The sequence below is a fragment of the Condylura cristata genome, unplaced genomic scaffold (assembly GCF_000260355.1).
Source record: "Condylura cristata isolate star-nosed mole 26May11 unplaced genomic scaffold, ConCri1.0 scaffold00008, whole genome shotgun sequence".
Classification (NCBI taxonomy): domain Eukaryota; kingdom Metazoa; phylum Chordata; class Mammalia; order Eulipotyphla; family Talpidae; genus Condylura; species Condylura cristata.
The window spans coordinates 24,826,385-24,842,651 of record NW_004567109.1 but is presented as its reverse complement, the minus strand read 5'-3'; the positions used below and the strand labels follow the sequence as shown (position 1 = coordinate 24,842,651).

Here is a 16,267-nt window from a genome sequence, read left to right as displayed (position 1 = left end):
AAAAAAAAAAAAAGATAATACTAAAAGATGCAGAGGGAAAAATGGAAAAAGTGCCTACCTCCCTAAGAAATTTTTTTTAAAATCCTTTCAGGTCATACATTATTAACTGGTGGGTTTGTTAGGGGGAAAGGATGTCCTGAGTGAACTCTGCAGATACAGATTTTGTGGACTCCACCCCCTACACTCCAATTATTGAAATTACACCTCTACCCCCTACTCCAGTCGCTGAAACTACAACTCTCAGCAATACCAAAGGGAAGACTGCGAGGACCTAAGGGTGGAGCTAAGCAGTCATTTTGAGACTTTTTTGGGATATATATATATACATATATATATTGAGGGAGCCATATTAAGCTCTTTCTTTATCCCTTGGCCTCATGCTAGTGGCTGGTTGCTTGGCTCTTGATGAGCTTTCAGTGTGCTACTGGAGTTTCACAAGTTAGCAGAACTGGTAAGATGCTCTATTAAACTTGTATCTCTCTCCTTAGTTAACTTGTATCTCTCTCTCCCCACTGGGTTGTCCCTTTTCCTTTCCCTCTGTAAACAAACCCTTTTTGTGTGTGCCTGCAGTACAACTGAATTTACCCGTGCAGGTGAGGACACATAGACAGGCAACTCAGTTCACATTGGGTTGCTCTGTAAGAGGTTCACAATCCTGTTTAATATTAATATTGTAGTACAGTAGTAGTGGCTACCAGGATAAAATTTACAATTGCCAAAACATAAAAGTAAGAAAGTAACAGAAAAGAGAAGGGAAACTATTTTTTAACTGCTGGTAAGCAGACAAAAGAATACACATGGATATTTAGGCACTATATCATTAAAATAGTAGATATGTCCAGGCAGCTTTAATAACAGGTGTGAGCAGAGAAGAAAAGGAACTAAAAATAGTAAGTTATACCAAGGAGTAGCCTTTCAGATGTCAAGAGTGAAGCAGAATCTATGCATTAAGAAGAAACCACAGAAGCAAATAGGGTATGGTCACTCATGCTGGCAACCCATCAAAAAAGGACTAAAAGGTGAAAACTGCAGTTCACTGCTGCCTCTGCAGGGGAAAGCAAAGCCTATTTCTCTGGCTCCAGCCATAAGAGATACAAGTATGAGCACTACAGCAAGCCAGAAAAGCAGGGACCCCAGTAAAGAAGGCAAAGCTCCACTGCCTGAATACTCCACTGTCACCATCCATTTTCTCTCAGCAGGAGGCAGCTACAGAGACCAAATGGATACACTGAAACCCTGTTCAGCACCCTTGATTATGTCCAAGGATAACAGAGTGCAGACAAGAATCTGAGGCCCAAAGATAAGGACTAGCAATGCAGACACAGGTACAAACAGAGCGTGTACACAGAACTCTCACCAGGAATAAACTCCTCCATTACTATCCCCAAATACACCGAAGACACAGCTACAGATTAGTTCTACCTCTACGTGACAAAGAGCACCATCTACTGGAAAAGTAGAAACTCTACAACCTTAATATTCAGAAAGAAAAAAAAAGTCTTGCACACTGCTCCCCTCAACAGTATATTTTGGTCAATCCTCCTGTTCTCCACTGTGTCTCTGGTTAATCCTATCAACCACGCCCCAGCATCTGTGGCCTGTACCTCAGTTCTTCTATGTATAAATAAATCTTCAAATGGGAAAAAAAATGTCAACTGAGTCCACAGGAGTACTATACCATAGAGAGAGCATATCGCCAGAACCAAACCACAAATAAATGGGAGAGCTTTTTCCTATCAGGGACAGAATTCAAATTTCCATGACAAAGAAATAGAAGAAAACACACAAAAGCTTATCAAATATAAACAAGAAAATTTAGGAAAACAAATGAATGTCCTGAGAAATAAAATTAACAAAAGTAAGATTGAAATAAGTTTTAAATAACAATGTAATGGAGATGTAGGATGCAAAAAAGATAAGCGATAAAAATTCTACAGAAAGCCATAGAAGTAGAATAGATCCATAGCTTTTGATTTTGAAGATGAGAAGGCACAAAGAATTCTGGTGGAAGAAAAAAACAAACGAAAAAAGTGTGAACAAGTGGCCTCGCTGGTGGCACGAGGTTAAAGACACAGTGCAATCAAACTATCGGAGGCCACTGTAGCACAAAAGTTTGATCCCCAGCCAGTCAGGGAGCTGACCCACATGATGCAGTAGATCTCTCCTGTGTTGCCCACTGCTCCCCTAAGCAGTATATTTCAGTCAGTCTGCCTGTTCTATTCCCCTAGTGTCTCTAGTGAATCCTCTCACCATCTCCCCACCCACCCCCACTTGTGGCTTACATCCTAGTTCTTGTTTGTATAAATACATAAATCTCTTTTAAAAAGTGTGAACAAAGACCTCAAGAATTCTCCAACTCCATGAGGAAAGGCAATACAGGAATAATAGGTATCCCAGAAGGGGAAAAGAGAGAAAAGGGAACAGAGAAAATATTTTTAAAAATAACAGAGGGAAATTTCCCAAACCTAGTGAAGAATTTAAACATGTACATCTGTGAAGCTAAAGATCAGGTTACATAAACAGAATGACATCTAAACCAAGGCACATAGTAGTGAAATTCTTCAAAGAAGTCTTCAAAAAAAAAAAAAAAAAAGAAGATGAAGGAACCTGGTGGTGACCAATCAGGCTTACCTCGGCTTCTCTGAGGAAACACTACCCACAAGGAAACACTAGAATGTGTCAAATAATTAGAAAATTAAAAACTACTAGTCAAGGTTACTTTATCCTGTGAGGTTCTTCTCCTTCAACTATGAGGAAGAAAATGAAATAAAAGGCCTTCTCAGACAAACAGATGCTAAAGGAATTTGCAAATACTGGACCCCTTCCTCCAAGAAACTATCATATAAAAAATCAAAGAGAACATTCACAAAGAACCTGAACAAAGAAACAGAACTAGGGTCTTTCTGGTGGTACAAGGGGCTAAAGTGCAGCACTATGAAGCTATTCTCAGCTACTGCAATAGGAGCTCCATCCCTGATCCTCAGGAGGGAGGTGACCCATATGGCAAGTAGACCTCTCCTATCTTAACCGCCATTACCCTCAGCATTGTATTTCAGTCAACCTGCCTGTTCTGTTCCCCACTCTGTCCCTGGTGAATCCTCTCCCAACACCCCTCCCCACCTCGGGCCTTTACCCCAGTTTTCATATGCATTAAAAAAAAAAATTAGAATCTGACCTTCTGCTGTCTCCACGAAATGCATCTGAAATCCAAAAATAAACAGAAGCTTAGAGTAAAGGGTTGGAAAGCAATCCTATAAGAAATAGGATTCAATTGGAACCAGAGACACCCACATTTATTTCCATTAAAATAGATTGCCAGGGCCCTCCCTGGTGGCTCAGCGGGTTAAAGCACTGCACTAAGAAGCTAAAGACACCCGCATGAGTTCGATTCCTGCCTGCCCGGGAGGAGCTTCACATGGTGTGGCAGACCTCTCCTGACCCGCCCGCTGCTCCCCTCAGCAGTGTACTTCGTTGATCTGCCTGTCCTGCTCCCCACTCTGTCTCTGGTGAATCCTCTCACCCTCCGCATCTCTGGCCTGTATCCCAGTTCTGTATGAATAAATAAATAAATCTTTAAAAAAAAATAGATTTCCAGCTAAAACATATAGCAAGAGACAGTAATGGACCCTACATAGTGATTAAGGGATTAATACATCAGTAAGACATAATACTAACCAAAATACACAGACCAAACGAAGTTATCATCAAAACATATAAGGCAATTACTAGCAAATCTGAAAATAGAGGGCCTACCTGGTGGGGCAAGCATCAAAATCTCAGTTCTGTCAAGCTATCAGCAGCCGCTGCAGCTCCAGTTCAAACCTCAGCTATAGTTAACCCACATGGTACAGAACTCTCTCACTGGTGATCCCCTTAAAAGTGTACTTTAATAATCTGCCTGTTCTGCTCCCCACTGTCTCTGAATCCTCTCAGCACTGTTCTGCTCCCCACTGTCTCTGAATCCTCTCAGCACTGCACCCCAGTTCTTCTATGCATAAATAAGTCTTTTTTTAAAAAAATCTGAAAATACATTTGGAAAAATGTATTTGTGACATTCACTGATGAACAAATCAACCAGACAGAAAATAAATAAGGATGGAGTATCTTTACACAAAGAATTAGACAAGTTTAGTAGACATTTATAGGGATTGCACCCAAAAAATGCTGAATAAATATTCTTCTAAAGTGCACATAGGACATTCTCTAGGATTAATCACATATTAGGTGACAATGAAGTGACAACAAATCAATGAAGACTGAAAGCCATCAAAAATCTTCTCTTATCATAAAGTTATCAAACCATAAATCAACCACAAAAAGAAAGTAGTAAAAATCTCAAGTATGTGAACACTGAACAAAGTATTTCTGAGTGACTACTGGGTTAATAAGGAAATCAAAGACAAATTTTAAAAATAACTAGACACAAAGGATATTGAGGACACAACCTTCCAGAAATTATGGGAAATCAATACTAAGAATAAAGTATAGAGAATACAGATTCACATAAAAAGCAAAAAGAGGCCCTCCCTGGTGGCACAACCAGTTAGATGCAGCACTGAAATTTAGCCCAGATGCTTCAGTGCTAATTTGATCCCTGGCCCTGTTGGTGATACACATAGTGTGGCAGACCTCTCCTGACCCTTCCGCTACTCCCCCTCAGCAGTGTACATCATTGATCAACCTGCTCTGCTCCCCAAGTCTCTGGTAAATCCTCTCACTGCCCCTGCACCTCTGGCTTGCACTCCATTTCTGTATGTATAAATAAATATTTTTTTAAAAAGCAAAAAAAGATCAAGTAAGTAATCTTCTCTCTCACTTTAAGGACATAGAAAAAGGGGGGGGGAAAGCTAGTAGAAGGAAGGGAATGATAAAAATTAGAGTACAAAAAAAATGTAATAGAATAAAAAAAAAAAAGTCCAAGAACAAAAGTTGGTTCTTAAAAAAAAAAAGAAAGAAAAAAATAGACAAACCTTTAGCTAGACCGACAAAGGGAGAAAACTCAAATGGGGTCAGAAATGAAAGAGAAGACAACAGATCTCAGGAGGTCAGAGGACTATAAAAGATTGCTATGAGTATTAGTATGACAGTCAGATGAACAATGTAGAAGAGATGGACACACTCTTAGAAATATACAAACACCTGACACTAAAAGTCTGAGCAGGCCCTCCCTGGTGGTGCAGGTTAAAGCACAGCACTAAGAAGCTTAAGCCACTTCCACATGAGTTTGATCCTCCCTCCCGCTTGCCCCTAGAGGTGATCCACATGGCCCGGCAGACCTCTCCTGATCTGCCCGCTGCTCCCCTCAGCAGTGTACTTAGTTGATCTGCCTGTTCTGTCCCCCACTATGTCTCTGGTGAATCCTATTACCTTCCGCATCTTTGGCCTGTACCCCAGTTCTGTATGAATAAATAAATCTTTAAAAAAGAAAAGAAAAGAAAAGAAAGTTTGAGCAGGCCAGTTACAGAGTTACAGGCAAGGAAATTGAAACAATAATCAAGTCTCCTAGGAAAAAAAAAGATCTAGATCAAATGATTTTATGGGTGAGTTCTAGCAAACCTTTAAGGATGAGTTAATACCTACCCTCCTCAAAACTATTCCCAAAAACTGGAAAAGATGAAATATCACCAAACACATTTTATGAAGCTATCATTCTAATACCAAAACCAAAGATAATACAAAAAAAGAATGTATAGACCTATCTCCTTAATGAACACAGATGTAAAAATCCTCAACAAAATCTTAGCAAACAAGTAAAAAAATGCATTAAGAGATTACACAACATGACCAAGTGGTGTTTATAGCAGGGATATAAGGTTTAACATCTGAAAATCAATTAACATAATTCATTTAATAAAAACCGCATGGTCAATATCCAAGAGTCAATATGCATTTATGAAAAAGTGCTTTTCAAAAATTGGAGACTGGGCCCTCCCTGGTGGCGCAGAGGGTTAAAGCACAGCACTAAAAAGCTAAAGCCACTTCCGCATAAATTCAATCTCCGCATAAATTCAATCTCCGCCCCAGAGGTGCTCTACATGGCACAGCAGACCTCTTCTGTCTCACCTTTTGCTCCCTCAGCAGTGTACTTTGTTGATCTGACTATTCGGCTCCCCACTTTGTCTCTGGTGAAGCCTCTCACTTCTCCTGCACCTCTGTCCAGTACCCCAGTTCTATATGCATAGATAAATCTTTTTTTAAAAAAGATAAAACAGAAAAGATACCTAGGAAGCCATCAGAGAAATAGAAGTGGAATGGATATTATGACAAAAGAAAATGTCAAGGAGCACATGGTCACAGAAATCAAAGAGGAAAACTAGGGAAAGACAATCAGATCTAGTCATTAAAGGTCCTAAGGGGGCCTCTCTGGTGGCGCAAGAGGTTAAGTCAAAACGTTAAGATGCTGTCCTGTCCACAGCCACTGCAGGGAGTTAGACCACAGGCCAGGGAGCTACCCATGTGGTATAGCAGACCTCTCCTGTCTCAGTCACTGCTCTCCCCAGCAGTGTACTTCAGTCAATCTACCTGTTCTGCTCCACACTCTGTCTCTGATCAAAACTTTCACCCCCATCTCTGGCCTGTACTTCAGTTCTTGTATGGATAAATAATCTTTAAAGAAAAAAAAAGGGGGGGAACCCTATCTGTACAATTCTTTCACTTTGAAAAAAAATTCACATAGCGCATCCCTGGTGGCACAAGGAGTTAAATCTCAGCACTATTAAGCTATCCTACCTCAGAAGAGTTAGATCCTCTCACACATACACACACCCACCCCCCACACCCCCCAGCTTAACCCACGTGGTATAGCTGATCTCTCCAATCTCACCAGCTGCTCCCCTCAGCAATGTTATCAGTAGATCTGCCTGTTCTGTTCCCAGCTCAGTCTCTGGTGAATCCTCTCACCCCTCTTCACCTCTGACCTATACTCCAGTTCTTGTATGCATAAATAAATAATCTTTAAATAAAATCATGAATTTCTTTAAAAAATAAAGTAAATAAATAATCTTTAAATAAAATCATGAATTTCTTAAAAAAATAAAGTATTTCACAAGTAGCCATGCATTATTTTTTTTAACTTGAAAAAGGTGGAAGTTTGGGTATCTACTGTGATAAACTCATATGATAGAAAAATAAACAGCAAATAAAAAAAATTCCACACACTACACACAACACCACCGTTTAATTTCGAAAACAAGATATGAAAGAATCTCATCACAAAAGAGTAAAAACTATATGAAGTTCAACAAAAGGCAAAACTAATTCACGATGATTGAGGTTAGGTAAGTAGTTACCTTTGGAGACAAGTAATAGCCGGGAAAAACCAAGGAACACTACAGGGTTCCTTCCTCTACAAGGAACATGCTCTACATGTTGATCTAAGTAACAGTCGCATGTGTGTTTTAATTCTGCAAAAATACATGGATTGAATGAAACTTTGATTTATGCACTGTTAAATACACCTCAGTGAAAAGGTAAACAAACACACAAAATTATGGTGACCCTGAGGACATCAGATTTGGGAAAATTTGTGTAAAAGCACAAGAAATGTGCACAAGGTGAAGAAGCTGAGATAGTGAATACAAACTCATTTTTCAAGGAGGTTGCTGGGGAAACAAGGAAGAGATAATAATGTAGCTTGGGTGGGTTACACAATTCAGAGAAGTTGTGTTATTTGGTTTTTATTTGAGGTAGAAAACAAAGAAAATATAACATGTAACAAGGGTCTACATCAGAAGAGAGAAGATGAAATCTAGGTTATAAGTAGTGGGATTAGCCTTGAAAGAAGAATGTTTCTACTTCTTTGGAATGAAGCAAAGGAAGAATGAAGACAGTCCTGAAATAAAGGAAAGAGGAATGTGAAGTAACCTTGAACTCTGGAGTGAAGCACAGTAAGGTCAATTGGAGCAGGTGAATTAAGTCAGGAAAGGTTCAGGGCTTTACCTACATTTCAAAGGTTTAGAGGGAGGAAATCACAGCAAGAGGACAATACTCAGTGTTCTGAAAACAAGGCCAGAGATAGCTAATGGAGCAGTCAAAACTGAGTGGAGAAAATAGGTGGAAGAACAAAACAGGTGGGGAATTCCTGTGCTAGCAAGTGCATCACTGAAGCTATGTAATACAAATTGATATCTAAAGAAAATACTTATTTACATGTTGGGAAAGAGGCAGGAAACCTTACATAAATCTTGAAAGGCTCAGGAATGGACTCATTGGGATCGCCAATAGAACTATACAAAAGGAAAACTGTAACTAGAATTTGTTACTACAGAACTATTCTGTAAACCCTGCAAGATCAATAACCACATATTCTTTTCACTGAACTTCCTACAGCTGTTAGAGGCAGTTTCGCCTCCCTAATAAAACTGACCTTTATCCCCAACTTCTAAATACACATAGGCTTGATTAATAAATAATAAAACATGCCCTGTCCGTTTAGAAACGCCATTAATATTTTTACATCACTTTGTTTTCCCATTAAGGCTTTTTAGAGGTTAATTCCTAGACGATAGAGCCAATACTTAGACATTCTCAGCTCAAAGCATTGGACCTGAGATACCATACGCTCAGATGTTAAGTACTTTCTCCTGAAACAGATTACTGAGCAGCTTAACAATGATTCTGAACATAACTCCTTCACGACTAATAGTCAAATCAGAGAATGTTTAGGAATGACATCCACTTTCATAACTGTCAAAACAATCTCTATGAAACAGGATTACTATACAACGTCGTTTCCCTACCTTACACTATTTACCCCGCAGGATAACTCAATACCCCATTTTTAGAAAGGCTGCTCTGCAGTTCAATTACTCCCAGTCCGCATTTCAGTGTCCCTTCTTCCCATCCAGAATCCTTATCTACAAACGCCCCAAGACCTTTTTTTTTTTTTTTCATTTTTTACTCTCCCATTTCCCACTACACCCCAGGCCATCGCGTCCACTTCTCCATTTCCCATTTTTCTGCCTCGCCGGACCTCCCATCCCACCTATTTAGTGCCCAGCATTCAAAAGCCTCAGACCCAAATCCTTTGGGCAAAGATTTCCCACCTTCCCCGTCGCTCCCAGTCAGTCTCTCCCTACTCATCCTTTGCCTTTTGGACCTTGGTCCGCCCCTACCTGCTCCTTGACCTCGGGTCCCGCGGGCCCGGTCCGTTCCTCCAGTCGCTGCCTCCCGGGCGGCGCTCGCCGGCGCAGAGGCTGGAGCTGGGGTAGCTCCGCCGCCCTCAGGGTCCCATCCTCCCCGCGAGAGGCCGCGGACGGCTGCGGTCGGTCGCGACAGCGAGTCCGCTTCATATCTGCGGCTGGGCCCCGTGGGCGTCAACGCCGCGAACGTCCCAGCCCCGCACCGCCCCGGGCCGCAGTGCTGCCGCGCCAACCACCGCCCGCAGCCATGGTGGCCGGCCGGGCGCCCGAAGGCACCAACCCCAGCCCGCACTCGCTGCGCCTCCCCGGGCCTCAAGCGCCGCGGCCTGCTGGTTACTCCTTACGGGGCAGGCAGCATCGCCGCCGCCTAGTCCGCCCTCACCCAGCACACAGACGGCCACCCGCCGGCGTCGACTCCACAGGCTACCGCCTGCCCGCCAGCCTCTGGCCTGCCCCGCCCCTTCCCTCGCGCGCGCGCACGAAGACCCGCGCGCGGCCTCCAGCGCACGCGCCGCGAACGGTTGCGCGAGACCCGCCCTAGGCCATGCCGCGCCGGGAGGGGCGGGGATAAGGGAGGGGCGTGGGCGGGGCTCCCGGCGAGCCGGCTGCGTCAGTGAACATTCATTGATTCTTTTGATCACCCATTCATGAAATTGTATGCCTGGCGAAGCTAAGGCTGGGTACCCGAAAATGTGAACCGATTGTTATCCTCAAGGAAACAAAGGGAGCAGAAAAGAGACAAAATACACAACTAATGAATTGAACATTACTGTATTCCTATTTATTGAGCTCCTGCCAGCCTTCTCCTAAGTCTTACTTGCCCCTTTAGAGGCTAGTGTGCTCGGTCTCCTGTTACAAATAGAAGACTGAGGAGAATCGAGTCACTTGACACAGTGACCAAACCAGATAGGACTTATATTCTGGCTTTTCTGTCCCTTTCCACTATTCATGGTGCTTTAAGAAAATAAGATAGGGTGTGGAATCTCCAATTTAAAAAAAAAAGAACAGCTGATGAATTCCTTCAAGGGGCAGGGGAAGACAAAAGGATTCCCAGAACATTCCCATGATTCCCCACCAACAATGAAGTCATCACATTTAAACCCAGTCCAGTCTGACCAAAGCTGTCCAGCTGTGGTCTGGAAAGCCCAGTAGGCCACTTCCAGTGACTCATCAGCCCAGCAACGTGGCTGTAGCACAGCCCTGCCTGGCCTCCTCCTTCTGGCTTTAGCTGCTCTGCCACAAGGTTGCTTTAATCCTCTTTTAACTTGACTAGAGTTCTTTCGTAGAAGGCTTCACCTACTTTTCCTGGACCCTTTCTTAGAAATAGAGATAGCTAATAGTATTAGCTAATAACAGTAAATTAATGGTAAAATGAACTGTAGTAAAAAAGTTTTAAATTTATTTATTTATGCATACAAGAACTGGGATACAGGCCAGATGTGGGGGGTTGAGCGGATTCACAGGGGGTGGGGGCGGGGAACAGATCAACAGAAATACACTGCTGAGGGGAGCAATGGACCAAACAGGAGAGGTCTGCTCCACCACATGGGTCAGCTCTTTGGCCTGCCTGGTATTAAACTCGTGCTGTAGTGGCTGCCAGTAGCTTGATAGTACTGAGGCTTTAACCCCTGCACCAATAGGGAGGCCTTATAGTAAAATATAGTAGTAAAAAGATGATAGTAACAATAGTTAACATTGTAGAATGACTATTTAATATCAGACAGTGCATTCAATTCTTACATGCACAAGAAGTGAGTTGTATTACTTTCAGTTTACTGTTGAGGAAACTGCAACTCAAGTAGCATAAAAATGCTAAAAATGACATAGCTAATGAGTGCAGAGCCAGGACTCAAAGTAATATCTGTCATATATCAGATAAACACACAAACATGGGTGAGAGTTGGGAGTATATCATCAGACTCACCCTCCCTAAAGTCCTAAATCCAGCATTTAGTTTGACCCACCCTTTTCTGTCAATAGTAAGGCCAGGATCCTGTATCAAACAGCATCCTACATCCTACTGCCTGCTCGACAACTCCTATTTGTTTTCTTTGTGACTGTACTGTTACTGATGCAACAAACTATATGGATAGAACTGGAGGAGAAGCAGTTCCCATAAGAAAGGGGATGTTGACAGATAAAATAATAGATGTTACTTGCAAAGACTTAAGTGTGGTGGTGGTATTGTAAGGGAGAAAGGATGTCCTCAATGAACTCTAAGGATACAGGTTTTGTGGACTCCACCCCCACTCTAGACATTGAAATTACAAATCCCAGCAACACCAAAGGGAGGACTGCTAGGAACCAAGGTGGGAGTTAAGCAGCTATTTTGGGGTTTTGGATATAAAACTGGATATGTTGGGCTAAGGGGCTCTTTCTCTCTTGGCCTTATGGCTAGTGGCTGGTCACTTGGGTCTTGATTAGCTTTCAACATGCTATTGGGGTTCCAAGTCAGTGGAGCTGGTAGAATGTATTAGTTAACTTGTACCTCTCTCTCTCCCTGTGTTGTTCCTTTTCCTTTTCCCCTTGTAAATAAGCCCATCATTGATGTTTTTGTGTGTGTCTGCAGTGCAGATGTATCTTTAGTACATGGATGAGGATGCATAGACAGGCAATCCAATTCACATTGGGTTGCCCTAAAACAGTATCATAGATTTTTAGTAGTGAACAGAATGTACTACATGCAAATATTGACATACACATGAAAGCTATGTGATGTTTTAATGTAATGCTACTTCAATTTAAAATATATATATATTTAAATAAAATAATAGTTTATTTTTACATCATTTTGTGCCTTTTTCCATCTCAGCTGTAATCCCCATGTGCTTCCCACCGCCATTTCACCCGTGTGCTATCATTACAGTCCAGTATACTTCCCCCTCCTCGTTTTTGATCCCATTCCCCACTCTACCCCTCTAAAATGTCTCTGGTATATAGTTGTTCATTATTATTATTATTTTCTCCCCTGGTCCTTTATACATCTGCTATGAGTGGAACCATCTGGTATTTTTTCCTTTTCTTTCTGGCTTATTTCACTAAACACGATCCCTTCCAGCTCCATCCATGTTGCTGCAAAAAGCATGTGTTTATATTTTTTGATAGCTGAGTAATATTCCATTGTGTATATGTACCCCATCTTTTTAATCCAGTCATCTACTCTTGGTCATTTGGGTTGATTCCATGTCCTTCCTAATGTAAGTAAAGCAGCAATAAACCTGGGAGCGCAGATGACTTTTTGAATCAGTGTTAAAATATATATACATATACATATATATATATATACATATATATTTTAAAGAGAAATTCCAGGAATAATTAGGGAGAGAATCTACAGGTGACTGGTTGACAGAGGGACTGATGAAAGAAGTTAACAATGACTTCAAGGTCTCTAGTTTCCTATCCAAAAAAGGAAAGAAGAATTGATAATTAAGTCAAATTAAGTTATCTACAACACTAACTTTGGTCTGAATTCTGTTGATTCTTCTCTACACATTTGTAGGATAAATGAAGATTGCTCATGTTTTTGCACCATTGGCCCTCTGTGACTATCACCTGTGGCCTTGAATGCAGAAGGCATTAGGGAGTATGGGCCCAGGGTACTCATGCCTGATGGTGAACATCTGGAACATGATGTGTGCATTCATGACTAGACACATTTGAGTCAAGACACAGGACAGTATCACAAAGGATGGTAGGGTAGAGACAGGACACAAAAGAAAGTCAGAGACACCCCAAAGAGTAAAGATTCACTGGGGGCTATGAGACCTGCCCTCTTGGCCCCCCTGGCTTCCCTGAACCTAGTTGCCACATTACAAGTGGCATAGAAAGATCATCAAAAGGGGACCCTCCTTGGTGGTGCAACGGGTTAAAGAGCAGCACTATGAAACTATCACAGCCACGACAGCATGAATTTGATACCCAGCCACGGAGGTGCCCCACATGGTGTGGCAGACCCCTCCTGTCCTACCTGCTGCTTCCCTCAGCAGTGTCCTTCATCAATCTGCCTTTCTGCTCCCCACAATGTCTCTAGTGAATCCTCTTACCCCCCACATCTCTGGCCTGTACCCCTAGTTCTTTATGTATAAATAAATCTAAAAGACCTGAAAAAAGCCACTGAGTGTTTCAGGACTCTCATATACCCATCTGCCTGGATCCATAGAGAAACTGTCCTGTGCCCTACAGGCTTGCCACAATATTTCACAAGTTTGCTTTTTTTTTTTTAACATTTCTTTATGCATACCACAACTGGAATACAGGTCAGAGGTATGGTAGGTCTCACTCTGTCTCTCTAGAGACAGAGTAAAGAACAGAACAGGTGGATTACACTGCTGAGGGGAGGAGTGGGCCGGACAGAAGTCTGCCAGGCCATGTGGGTCACTTCACTAGCCAGGGATCAAACTCATGCTTCAGTAGCTACAGCTCGCTTCACAGTACTACACTTTAACCCATTGCATCATCAGGGAGGACCCTCACAAGGTTTTAAACACTATATTCTGAACTTAGTTCCATAAAGATTACATACAAGTCAATGAGAATCCCAAAGTTTCCAATGTATGAAAGAGGGCAGGGACAGATAATTCACAAAGGATGAAGTTAAACATAAAAATATTCTAATGTACTGGTGAGGAAAGAAATGCAAATTAAAACAAGAAGCTATACTATTTTTTCAACTTATTAGATTAGCAAATAGGCTGACTACTGAGGCAATAAGTCAAACCTGGGCACTCACCTGTGTTTCAGATGATAAGGAAGTGGGCACAGCCTTTACAGTAAGCATTGTGGTCAAAATTATTCATGGACCATAGATGTCCTACCCTAATGATTCTGTTTCTGAAAAAAGACCCTAAGCAAATAATTCAAAATAGAAAGAAAAAAAACAAGTACTATAGATAGCTTACCAGAATCACTTGAAAAAATATTTAAAGACAATTTACTTAAAAAATAAAAATTATTTGAAAACAAGTAGCAAAGGTTGGTTATATGAACTATGATATCCTCTTATAATGCAATGATATTCAACCATTAAAATGACAGAAATTAAAAAGTATATGAGGCCCTCCCTGGTGGCGCAGCGGGTTAAAGCACTGCACTGAGAAGCTAAAGCCACTTCTGCATGAGTTCAAATCCCGCCTGCCCCGGAGAAGACCACATGGCGAGGCAGACCTCTCCTGACCCGCCCACTGCTCCCCTCAGCAGTGTACTTCGTCGATCTGCCTGTTCTGCTCCCCACTCTGTCTCTGGTGAAGTCTTTCGCCACCCCTGAGCCTCTGGCCTGTACCCCAGTTCTGTATGTACAAATAAATAAATCTTTAAAAAAAAAAAAAAGTATATGATAGGCCCTCTCTGGTAGATCCCTCCACGATCCCTATGATTGTAACAAGAACAGTCAAGCTTTGAAGATAGTGGACTTCTCCTACAGTGTCGACCTTAGGGTGCAGCTAGACAATTTCACACTCAGTGGCTTTCGGACTGTACAGATCCTAGAAGGACAAAAGATCCTGGCTAACTGTTCTTCTCCCTACCAGGTAGATCTTTTTGGTATTGCAGATTTAGCACATTTACTATTGTTCAAGGAACACCTACAGGTCTTCTGGAATGGGTACCTCTGGAAACTTAGCCAAAATATTTCTGAGCTAAAAGATGGTGAATTGTGGAATAAATTCTTTATGTGGATTCTGAATGCCAGTGATGAGTCCACAGTGTCTGTTTTGAGGGAACTTGCAACAGAAATGAATGGGGTGTTTGATACCACATTCCAAAGTCACCTGAACAAAGCTTTATGGAAGGTAGGGAAGTTAATCAGTCCTGGGGCTCTGCTCTTCCAGCAAGATAGGCAATCAAGTCTCTCACAGATCCCTGCCTAAAATCATTGTTGTATTGTGGATCACTGTGTATGCTGTAATTTCACTTAGGACACACTTACATACACTACTAACATTTCTACTTTTTTGGCAGAGGCATATTTCTAAGTAATTGACTTTTTTTGCACAACAATGTACCTACTCTTGACCTTACCAGACTTTAACAAAGAGCTATTTTTTTTTCTAAATGCATTCACTAGAATGGGTACTTTGTTGTCAATTAACACATTTAGCTCTACTTTTCCCTGTAATTTTCTGTATTGTAATTTGTGACATGTACCCTTATGATCACTTTGTATTTTGTAAATAATAAAATAGCATTTGTTAAAAAAAAAAAAAAAAAAAAAAAGGATGCAGCACTGCAAGCTAGCCACAGCTGCTTCAGTGCAAGGTTGATTCCAGTCCCCCGAAGTGATCCACATGGCACGGCAGACCTCCCCTATCTAGCCCACAGCTCCCCTCTGCAGTGTGCTTCACCGATCTGCCTGTGCTGCTCCTCACTCTGTCCCTGATGAAGCCTCTTATTGCCCCTGAACCTCTGGCCTATACCCCAGTTCTGTATCCATAAATAAATAAAATATTTTTAAAAAGCATAGGATAGTATGAAAAATGCTTGCAACATAACCTTAATTATATTAGCAACTTTACCAAAGTATATGAAATAAATGAAAGTTTATCACAAGGTAACTCTTGCTGAAAATTTAGTTTTCTGTAAACTTCCGTCACAGAAAATTGCATATCCTGAAATTTAAAAGCCCTCTAAAGCAATTTTACAAATTTTTGTAAGAGTTATTTATTTTTATATATACATAACTGAGGACAGGCCAGAGATATAGAGGCAATGAGGGGATTCATTAGAGACATTGTAGGGAGCAGAACAGGCAGATTGACAAAGTACACTGCTGAGGGGAGCAGCGGGTAGGTCAGGAGAGGCCTGCTATGCCATGTGGGCCACCTCCCTGGCCTGGGATTGAACTCGTGCTAAAGTGACTAAGACCAGCTTGGCAATGCTGTGCCTTAATACATTGCCCCACCAGGGAGGGCCCCCTTTAATACATTTTAATGGAAATTTGATAATCTACTGCACAAATAATTTACAATTTTTATTCAGCCATCCCCTTATCTGTTAAACTGTGATAGATTTTAAGATGTAAGTAATTGAAACCCAAGTTAGCTTAAGAAGAAAATATAAATTGTTATGAAGATACTGAAGTGTTTCACAGATCAAAAAGGCAAAGGGGCCTCTCCCTGGTGGCACAACAG

The 16,267-nt window shown here is 41.6% G+C and overlaps 1 protein-coding gene across 3 annotated transcripts in view; it reads right to left on the bottom strand.

Annotated features, from left to right (window-relative positions):
- Positions 1-9,574, bottom strand: part of MAST2 (microtubule associated serine/threonine kinase 2) — a 140,724-nt gene extending 131,150 nt beyond the window's left edge. For all 3 annotated transcript variants that reach the window (XM_012722391.1, XM_012722392.1, XM_004678949.2), the window contains exon 1: positions 9,114-9,574. In XM_012722391.1, the coding sequence (XP_012577845.1) occupies positions 9,114-9,290 (177 nt within the window). In that variant the 5' untranslated portion in view covers positions 9,291-9,574. The remainder of the gene's footprint in view (positions 1-9,113) is intronic.
- Positions 9,575-16,267: the final 6,693 nt, after the last annotated feature.